Genomic DNA, 10860 nt, shown 5'->3' on the forward strand with positions numbered 1-10860 from the left:
CACAGATCCCAGTTAGGTTTACCCTACATGAGACACGCCTACAAGGACGAATACTGTAAATGTAGGAAGAAGAAAGCAGTTCTTGGGAAATGAAACTGTGACGGTAACAGCGCCGTATTTCTGTATGTAAAAAAAATAGTTATCTTATTTCTTAAGCCTCTTCTGTAACTTAAGACAGTCACAGTGTGTCATAGGCCTACTGCTGGAACCAAAAACGTAAAAGTAAGTAGGCTATTTTTTTTGTCACTTTAATTATTTATTATGTCTCTCATTAATAAGTCTCCAAAATTACACTATAAACTTTACACATTACATTTATGCTGCTGAAGCTAATTATCCATTTGGTCTGTTCCCATAATGTCTATTTTATGTTTCATGGTTAATTGAACCTCGGAACCTTGGCATGGGTCACCTTTTCACACAACTGTCCACACAAAAGGTTAATCAGTATTGGCTGCAGATCTAACCATAAAATGTTATTTCTTTTTTGTTGTTGTTTTAACTGAAACTGTCTGAACATAAATTGCATCTAATTCCATTGTATTCAAAGATTTTAGTTTTATAACTCAAATGTTATTTGATAAACTTGATCAACCAGAATTATTGCAGTCCGTGACCATTTAGGAACAGCAAAACACCATCTAGCCAGTAAACAGGAACAAGGTCTCTGCGTTGACTACATTTATTAAACAAAGCACTTTGGGTTATGTGTGAATCACATAGGCTAACTGAAACTATTTGATGATTATTGTAATAACAGGAATTATTAGCACTTAGGCTTCAAGAATAAATGTTGAAGCATATACTTATATAGGCTACTTAACTTTTACAGTTTAAAACATGGACACTCAAGACCCTGCTGTTGTCGAGGCAGTAAAGGCATCAGGCGAGTCCACCCTGGAAAAGGCTACAGCAAAAGCTAAAGAAACATTTGACCAGTTGTTAAATATCTCACTTAACATCGCCGTGACTGGAAAGACAGGATCTGGGAAATCCTCCTTTGTAAATGCACTTAGAGGTGTAAGTGAAGATGATGATGGAGCAGCACCTACTGGAGTTACAGAAACTACAACAAAGGCCACCATGTATGAACATCCTACAATGCCAAATGTGAAGATCTGGGACCTGCCTGGAATAGGTACACCAAAATTCAAAGCAGATAAATACCTTAAAGATGTCAAACTTGACACCTATGATTTCTTCATTATCCTTAGCTCAGAAAGGTTCATGCAGAATGACATCATGCTGGCTAAAGAAATAAGAAAAAAGAAGAAAAACTTTTACTTTGTTCGTTCCAAGATTGACAATGACATCAGAGCAGAGGAAAAGAAAAAGGGATTTGATGAGCAGAAAGTTCTTGCCATAATAAGAGAGGACTGTCAAAAAAACCTAAAAGATATGGGAGAACCCAAAGTTTTCTTGATATCGTCTTTTGACTTGGCGAAATATGATTTTGAAATACTTCAAAACACTCTCGAAGAAGAGCTTCCAGACCACAAGAGATCTGCTCTTCTACAAGCCTGGCCAGTGTGCTCCGCAGCATCTCTTGAGAAGAAGATCAAATTCTTCGAAGGCGTGATCTGGGCAGCATCTCTTGCCTCTGCTAGTATAGCAGTGGTCCCTGTGCCTGGTCTGTCAGTAGCATGTGATGCAAGCATGGTGTTTCTTTTCCTCACAAGGTGCTACTATGCATTTGGTTTGGATGATGGATCACTGTCAAGGCTTTCGGAAAAACTGAACAAGCCCCTGGTGGGACATCTGACCAAATCAAAGTTGGCAACTGCCATCCGTGAAAAAACAATGGCCAGGATTCAAGTCTCTGTTTCACTTGCAACACTTGCTACCGTTGAATATGTTGCAAGTCTCCTTCCAGTTGTGGGCAGTGCTGCTGCTGCAGGAATATCATTCGCTACTACTTATTACATTTTGAGAGAAGGATTAAAAGACTTGGCAAATATTGCACGAGAAATCAGAAAAGAGGCAGAGCTGGACACACTATGCAGTAACTCGCAGATGTCCTGAACATGTGTTTCATTAAGAATGTATATGGTTTATATTGATTTTATTGGTTAATTTAATTTGGGGCATGTAAACATTTTCTGCCTTTGTTATGAAGTTAATGGCCATATTATTTTTGATTGTTTGCTGAGCAGAAAGGAGATTACAGTACCCCTATGTCTTCACTGTGCGTATGGATGATTTCATTAATCATTAATACTGTTTTCAGGGGAAATGTTGTTAAAAAAAAGTCATTTATTCAATTTCATGTTTAATAGGCCTGTTTTTAAATAGTTTACAATTTGTGTTAATTTTCTCTGAAATCTGGACTCATTTTCTGTCTTACATATGTATTTGTTCTATCAAATCTCATACAATAAAAAATAAAAATATATATACCTTTCTGTGAGAAATATTTGCATGTGTGGTTTAACTATACACCCAATGTTATAATAGTTTCCTACATTTTCCAGTTATAAAAGGAATAAAAACAGATTGTGATATAAATACACAATCTCAGTTGGGACTGGGAGATATAAAGTTACATTGTGAAAAATTAAGTTGCAATTGCGATGAAAAAGTTAGATGTGAAATATGCATGACCCACCAAAAGAAGTTATGATTTAGTTAAACCATGCAATGATTTATTATAAAAGATTTTTCCCTTCTGTAATATTTTGTTTATGTATTTTACAGTAAAGAATTTAACCAGGCATAAGGACAGAAAATTCTTCTTCTGACATGGATTTATCTGGAGCTTTCCAGAGACTGGGAGAAGAGGACCCAAATGCAGCTGTTGCAAAGGCTAAAGAACAACTGGAAGGTCTTGACAGTGTGACTCTGAATATTGCTGTAACTGGGGAAACAGGAGCAGGAAAATCTGCATTCATTAATGCATTTCGAGGTCTGGGTGATGATGACGATAATTCTGCACCAACTGGAATAACTGAAACCACGACGCAAATTACCAAGTACACCCATCCCACGAAATCAAACATCCAACTGTGGGACCTGCCAGGGATTGGTATGCCAAAATTCAAGGCTAACAAATTCCTCAAAGAAGTTCAATTTGAGACATATGATTTATTTATCATCATTTCCTCAGAGAGGTTCAAGGAAAATGATGTCTTTCTGGCCAAGGAGATTCAAAAAAAGAAGAAAAGTTTTTATTTTGTCCGGACCAAGATTGATAATGACATTCGCTCAGTGGCGCAGAAAAGAAATTTCAATGAGCAGCAGGAACTTTGCACAATTAGAGAGGACTGCAAAAGAAATTTGAAAGAAGTTGGAAACCCCAAGGTGTTTCTGATATCCTCTTATGACTTGGAAAAGTATGACTTCCAAGACCTGGTAGATACCCTAGAGTTAGACCTTTCAGAACACAAGAGGTTTGCTCTGGTTCAGTCTGTGCCTGTGTACTCTCTGGCAATGCTTGAAAAGAAAAAAGAGTATATGAAGAACCTTATTTGGCTTGCAGCATTGGCCTCAGCTTTGGTTGCCTTTGTCCCTAACCCTGTATTATCTCTGGTCATCGACAAGACGGTATTGACAACCTTTCTCATAGGTTGTCATTACAATTTGGGTTTGAATGAGAAATCACTCATCAAACTGTCAGAAAGAATGGACAAGCCTGTCTCACAGCTGCAGTCAGCTATAAAGTCTCCTTTAACATTAGCAGTGATGAACAAACTGGCGACTAGGCCTCGAGCATCTATGACAAGAAACCCAGTGAACAGCTTAGATGATTTGCTAGATAGTAGATTTCTTGTAAACAGTTTTCAGAATGCAACGGAGGCCTTCAAAGCGACACACACTGTCTTGAGTGGAGCTCTAAATGACATGATCAATGACATGAGACAGGTTCTCCAAGCAGCAGGTTTGGACGAATAAAATCAAAGAGGTGTTTACCAAAACTGTTCATGTTAAATCAGAACATCAAAACTTAGTTTATTAGCCATAGGTTTGGGGAATTCGCACAGGAGAGTTATCCCCCAAAAAAGTAAAATGGCTGGAAAGAGAACGTTATACTGAATATTGTCCAGTAATTTTCTTCGTATTTTATCAAGGTGCATGTTAAATGGAATGGAATATGGAATAATATGTATTTTAACAACAGAATTGGTCAAATGTGTACAAATGTGGGAATCTGGTGGTTGGTGCAAGAAATTTGCTATCTAATCTTTTTGTGCAGTTTTGTAAATGAGGACTATTAACTTCACTGAATGTTTAATTGTTTTACAATGTAGAAGGGCTTTATGCCAAGGGTTAGGAACTCTTTACAGTATCTTTTACTTAACAATAAACTGTTTCTGTATATTCCATAGTTATTTTTTAATTAATTAATTTGTTTTATCCATATTGTTAATGAAATTACACTTATTAATGACAAATGATAATAAAAGGCATATGGCATGTGTTGACTTTCAGGATGAGCTATAGTTATGAGTTAGGGATTTGCATTTATTATCCAAAATGTGTGTGGTTTACTTTAAAAAGGGCCAAAAATTATAAATAGATTTTTAGGTTTATATTAATAAATGTGTTGTGATTGTCTGAAATTAATAAATTTGTTCCATGGTGCTACATTTTGCTTACATATTTAATTTAAGATATTGTTGGCAGTTAATTTGTTGAATTCTCAAAAGTGTTGGTTTGGTGTGTGAATACATGAAGCAATTGTAATACAAAAAGAAAAATGCCCTTTGTTCACAGGTTTATTTTTGGGTGTTTTATCACCTACATGACACATTTTTAATATATGAAGCCTATTGAAAAGTAAGGTGTGACTAAGCCGTTGCGTTGGGTGTCACAGTAAAAGATTAGTCCAGTTCTTATCATCGATACCTAGCAAGGAGTCAGGCATTATTTGTTTGTGCTGTTACCCATAACAACATGAAGCACATAGAAGTTAATCCGGAAAGTGCAAATTGCATGATTCATGCTTGAGTTATAGGGACAAATAACTAGCATCTATATTAGCATACAGTTTCACTAAAATAATTTATATGATTTTCAGGTCTGTTAAAAAATCTAAACATTATGTTACAGAATAATTAACCAGGCCATTACAAACTGTTTTTATGGTTTGCTTAACGAGAAGTGTGGTGCATTTTTCATGAACCTTTTATTAAAGAAATAGACTTATTTACATTTAGTCATTTAGCAGATGCCTTTTTCCAAAGCGACTTACAAATGAGTACTAAAGCAAGCAAATCATCATGAAGAGGCAAAAACAATGCAAGAAGTTCTCAAAATACAAAGTTCAGGCATTGCTTAGAGTAGCATAAGCCATTTTTTTTTTTTAAGAGGTTATGTGCTCACGGAAGAGATGAGTTTTCAGCTGTCTTTTGAACGTTGTCAGGGATTCTGCATTCCGGATGAAGGTATTTCTGCCTTGATTCAACAATCTGCATAGCAGTCCCTATCTCTTCTATTCTTTTGCAATAATTTGGACAAAACAATCAAAAGCAAAATGTGGTGCCTTTGAATCAGAATATTTGAAGCCTTTAGGCTATATTGATACTGACAATTTAAATAGAGCTCATACATGTGGTTTCATTACAAAATGTCCTACATTTCTGGGTAGCTCTTTATTTTACAGTCCTGTTTCACATGCTGTACTTAATGACACTAATTATGTACTAACCCTCAACCTACCCCTAAACTTTAACTTAACCCATGTGGTTACCTTGCACTACTCAGTACTTTTGTGATAAGTACACTGAAGTACATTGAAAGTGATTGTAATGCAAAATAAAGTGCAACCAATTTCTGTTTATTTATAACAACTTGAATTACAATATTACTTTTAAAACATAAACACAATCATTGGTTTACTGAAAATGAATTGTGACAATAAAAAATTAGTACACACAACAAATGCATCCGCTCTTTTTTAAACACATTTTCTCAAATCAGAGTGTGTGTCTTGAGGTAAGTTTATATCCTGCATTAAAACATTACACTACACGTATTCACAATTTTGCATCTCATTTAAAACCCACATAACAATATAATCACACATTTACCTTTTAAACAAACAGAATAAGTCACAAAATAACATAGGCTACTCATGTCCTGTGCCGATAGCTTTCATTTTTTACATTAACAAAACATTGGAAAAGACATAACATAAAACAACAAATATTTAGCTGAATGCATTTAGAAAGCATATTATTCATTTGTGTGTTAGGAAGTATGAAAGGAAGTATGTTTATCAGTAAACACTCAAAATACGATGCTTCACAATCATAGCTTTACAGAGAAAGAAGCGAATTGCGAGAACTCCCTGATAATGAGAAGATGCGTGACCAATCAGATGCATCCATTTTAACAGCATTAATATTTTGATTTTTAACATCATATGAATTTACTAAACATATAAATTAATAGAAAACATAACATTTTTAGTGTATTTGACAACATGTGACTATTTCATCATTTCATCACTCAGGAAAACACTTCTTCAGCATATTACACTTATTCCATTCAAATATTATATTGCACACCAATTATAAACAAAAATAGTTGTAAGCAGAAATATTTGATGGTAAATTGAACAGTTTATTTCTGTATCAAATCTGTGTTATTTTATTTATGTTGCTTTACTATTCTTGCTATATAATATGCAAAAGCACTTGCCCTGACAGTGTTGAGGTCACAGGAAAGTGCGCTTTCCAAGCCTATGAAGTCAAATGCACTTCTGTCTAGGCTGTTGATGAGAAAAATCTGTTGTTCATACAGATTTGCCATCTGAAGCTCTTGTGTATATTGTGCCCGTAGCCCATCAAGTACCTCAGTCTCATCACAGTACAAATCTGTTCGCGTCTGTAGATGACAGTCTGCTTTGGTTTGGACGAAGAGGTAATGCTTTCTTAGTTGTTCAACTGCTTTAGCTAGTTTTATATGCCGTGCTTTCTGACAGTCTGATAGAATGATGATATAGAAGTCATAACAATTCAGGACTTGTTTCGTCCAATTCATTGAGTAATCCATGTTTGCCTCTATGCCAGATACATCCCAGAACCGGACATCTGGGTATCCAGGACTCATTGCAGGGTTGCAAATGCATGCTGTTGCTGCATCACTCACCTCATTCTCAAGACCAATTAAGGCACTTACTAGAGTGGATGCTCCAGACCCCGTCTCACCCAAAACTGCAACATCAAGCTGAAAGTGACTCAGAGCCTCAAGTACAACACTGACTTTTGCGGCTCCAAAGCCTGTGCGCTTGTACATATTTTGCAATGTTGTGATGTCGTCAGCTTGAAGTTTTTCAGTCTGTTGGATGTGGTGTGTAGCATGCCTAAAGTAATAAAGAAATAGCAATTAAATTAATGATAGCCGTGATGTGACATTCATTGATTGTCCTCTCTATTCATTTATTCAGAAATACATTAAAAACGGCAAACATTCAATTACTTTGATAAACCTGATTTATGGCGATGTTATTAATTTCTGAATTAAAATAAGGGTGTTTAAACTGTGTTATTCATGCCAGGCCAGTAGTTTGCAGTCACTTTGTAAATAAATATTACACGACTATTGACTGAATACGTAATACGATAACGGTATCGTTTTCAAAAACTTGCACTTTGAAACACGATTTCAAAAGCTTGCATTTTCAGGCCGCAAAAATGCTGTTGAACGTCCAAAATGCATAAAAAGTTTTCCGTTTTTAGTTGAAAACGGTGTTGTGTAAACAGACCCTCAATTGTGATATTTTTGGGTATAAAGTAAAAAGTATAAGCTGATACCAATGTCCTGATATAATAATGAAGAAAAAAGGTTCATTAAAATTCTTGAAAATTAAAACTTCATTAAGTAAAAATGACTGCTTTTTGATGTTTGATAACTTTTTTCCTGACAAATAAAAATCATGTGGTCCAACCATGCTTAAACAGATCAGGAAATTATATCATAGAGAGGACCCCAGGAGACCCTTATTGAGTCAAGTCAATAAAATATCAAATAAATTGATAGTGACTTTCTATGACAAGGCAAGGTTAGTTCAGGTTGTAAAATGTCATGTGGTACAACTCCCTAAACTTGTTTTTTATATTCTGTATCTTATATTTATGTTAAGTAATTTGAATTTCCAATGCCACAACAAATTCCTTGTGTTAAATTTTGCCAATACAACTTCTGAAAATGTAATGAGGTTTGTGAGTTAATAATTAATTAATTCATGATACTTGTAAAAAAAAAAAAATTGAAATCTTTTGGAGAGTAATGGTTAAGATGTGTACCTTTATAAAAGGTGTAAGGAAAATATGTTATTACTTTTTACTTTACTAAAAATGACATATTTAGAGAATGAAAATGGTGTGGTATACATTTCTAAGAACATCACATTAATTATACTCTCTTCCAAACTATTTGAATTACCAAGACAAATTATTGTTTTGAACAAGCATTTAGTTACAGTACATACTCACCTTGCATTCATCCAACTTCCGTGCAACATCTTGTCCAGAAAACTTGAAAATACTTCTGCTCTAAGCTGAGAAACTTCATTCTTAAAAGTGTCCGTGAGCTTCTGCATCTCATAATTTTGTGTCTCAAGGGCTGAAACTAGGAACACGTGGGCATCCAATTTCTTCTCCTTCAGATACTTCTCACAGTCTCGTCTTATTTGATCCAATGCACGTTTTATAGAGAATTTGCTTTTCCTTCTTTGGGATCGCATATCATTATCAGTTTTTGTTCTAATAAAATAAAACGGCTTCTTTCGTTGCCCAATTTCGTCGATCAAAAGCATGTTGTTTTCTCTGACTCTCTCTGATGTCACAACCATAAACATGTCATATAGATCAAAATTCATTGTCTTTACATAACTCTTGGATGTAAAGGAAGGGGTGCCCATCCCTGGAAGATCCCACAGTCTGACGTGTGGGAGATTTGGATGCTGATACATAGTTGGTTGCTTTGTGGTTTCTACAGCTCCAGTTGGAGCCGCTCCAGTGTCATCAGGATTCAGTCCGAGAAACACATTGATAAGAGAAGACTTTCCTGCACCAGACTCTCCAGTCACAGCGATATCTATCTTAAAATGGTCAAAAACCTCCAAAAGAGAAATAAGCTGATGAGGAATTTTCTCTGGGCTTTCAGAAGCAAACACATCCTTGATTTTGTTGAAATGATCCTCTTGAATTTTTTCTGGCATGTAAAATCTATTGAAAACATGACATTCTGTCAACATTTTATGCAATAACATTTTCTTTTTTTTAAAAAAATAACATTATTCCATTCCATCATCACACATTTGGGAGTGTTTGTTCCAGTAGTTGGGGGCCCAATGAACTGTAAAAATGAAAAGAGGACCCTTAAGGCCCTTTAGGGGTTCTCTATTAATCTCTCTAGACAGACACTATTTTAAAGGTGTCTCAAATATGACTGTGAATATTTGAGGTATCAGTCTGAGAAACTGAGATCTTTTTTTAACAGTTTACGTACAGTTGTTTTTTTTGTTGTTGTTTTTTTTTATCAATTTAATGTCGGGAATGTGTCGTGTCCAGTGAAGACAGCATAACTGATTATAATTGTTTCTATATTGTCTTCTGTCGCGTCGAAAAAAAAGTTGTTAAAAACTTTTAAAAACACATCTCTAGACCCTGCTTTTTTTCTTTTCGCTGTTGCGTCTCGCGTTTTTAAACGCTTCTGACTTTGGAAAATGGAGATACTGGTCAACTACACGGTCGTATTGGGCCTACCTAAAACACGCACAAAAAATAACATTGCATGGATATTTAGCGTTGTCATGTTTTTAAAGAGATTGATAGGCTTAGCCTACCATATCAGGAAATTCAGTCGAAAGCCATTTTTAACACAGCGACTTTGACAAGTGGATAACGTTTTAAACATTCAATTTCAACACTTATTATTTAAGTTACACTTTTTAATTTTACACTTTATTAGGCTAATTACAGTCGTTAAGTAAATCCACTCACCCATCCATTGCGCTGTCGTTGGCGGTTTCAGTTTCCACGAAATCCCAGTGAAATCGAAAGTAAGGTAGGCTATTATATAGGCGATGTGCAAAAAAAATGCATTAACAAAACCAACACACTGTCATATTTCTCACGCTTTCTTGACAATTTACTTTCAGAACTGCGGATTTTATTAAAAACGACGGCTGTCTTCACGCCGAATTAGCCAACCAAACTAAACACGAGTAGGAGGAGGGAAGGGAACGACGTCATGAAAGCTATCTGAAGACAAGTGTTTAGATTATCGTTTAACTAGAAATGACCTAATCGTTATTTGATCGACCTAGAACTATTTTCTAGCTATATCAGATTTTGTATTATTAACGTTAATTCAATGGAAAATTCAATGGAAAAGTAGCCTATAGCAACATCTAATAAAAAATTAAATAAAACAGTGTATATTTCTAAAAGATTCAAAACTGAGTTGTGTTATTAAATGTCCAGAACCCCTTATATTTTAGCCTACTGCAAGCCACCTATGTAAATATCCTATAAAATCCTCCAATTTTTCAATTATAGTGCAGTTTACCTGACACAATGGCACACTATAACAGCAACATATGAAACCCATTTTAAAAGAATGAAGGAAACTGGAAGAATGCATTCAGGTGAAGTAGGCTAGGCTTCTCCAGTATTATAACACAAATGAAGTTCTGTCTCAGAGGGCAGAAAAGGGCAGCAGAGGGCAGCAAAGACAATTTATAGATCATTAACCTACCTTTTTGGACCTCACACCGCCCCTTTAATTTTTTTAATATATATTTTTAAATATATAATATCCCCTGACATGTCTGTTCAATGAAATGAGGGGCTGAAGTGGGTGTGACCTTTTGTTTGGGGGTGGAGCAGTCCTTTCATGAAGCAAAGCCACATG

The 10860-nt window shown here is 35.3% G+C and overlaps 2 protein-coding genes across 3 annotated transcripts; one reads left to right on the top strand and one right to left on the bottom strand.

The window, feature by feature from the left end:
* The first annotated feature begins 34 nt into the window (after window positions 1-34).
* Window positions 35-3922, top strand: LOC307172311 (interferon-inducible GTPase 5-like). 2 transcript variants are annotated; one of them, XM_079894598.1, is made up of 2 exons: window positions 35-222; window positions 2695-3922. In XM_079894598.1, exon 2 carries the CDS (start codon window positions 2740-2742, stop codon window positions 3886-3888), a length of 1149 nt encoding a protein of 382 aa, XP_079750724.1. In that variant the 5' UTR covers window positions 35-222; window positions 2695-2739; the 3' UTR covers window positions 3889-3922. The 2 variants fall into 2 exon arrangements, with proteins under 2 accessions (XP_079750724.1, XP_079750723.1); XM_079894597.1 differs by lacking the exon at window positions 2695-3922 and adding an exon at window positions 833-2409 and having other exon boundaries at window positions 44-222.
* A 1385-nt stretch (window positions 3923-5307) lies between these two features.
* On the bottom strand, window positions 5308-10186 carry irgq1 (immunity-related GTPase family, q1). The gene is made up of 3 exons (XM_079894594.1): window positions 9948-10186; window positions 8436-9170; window positions 5308-7303 (listed from the first exon to the last, which is right to left on the bottom strand). Exons 1-3 carry the CDS (start codon window positions 9953-9955, stop codon window positions 6589-6591), a joined length of 1458 nt encoding a protein of 485 aa, XP_079750720.1. The 5' UTR covers window positions 9956-10186; the 3' UTR covers window positions 5308-6588.
* Window positions 10187-10860: the final 674 nt, after the last annotated feature.

This window comes from Squalius cephalus (genome assembly GCF_949319135.1).
Source record: "Squalius cephalus genome assembly, chromosome: 15".
Lineage (NCBI taxonomy): Eukaryota > Metazoa > Chordata > Actinopteri > Cypriniformes > Leuciscidae > Squalius > Squalius cephalus.

Excerpts from the sequence above, each read along its gene's own strand:
- LOC307172311 (XM_079894597.1), top strand. The coding sequence starts at position 841 with ATGGACACTCAAGACCCTGCTGTTGTCGAGGCAGTAAAGGCATCAGGC.
- irgq1 (XM_079894594.1), bottom strand. Across the intron at positions 7,304-8,435 it reads GGAAGTTGGATGAATGCAAG|GCATGCTACACACCACATCC; the intron begins GTGAGTATGTAC and ends TTATTACTTTAG.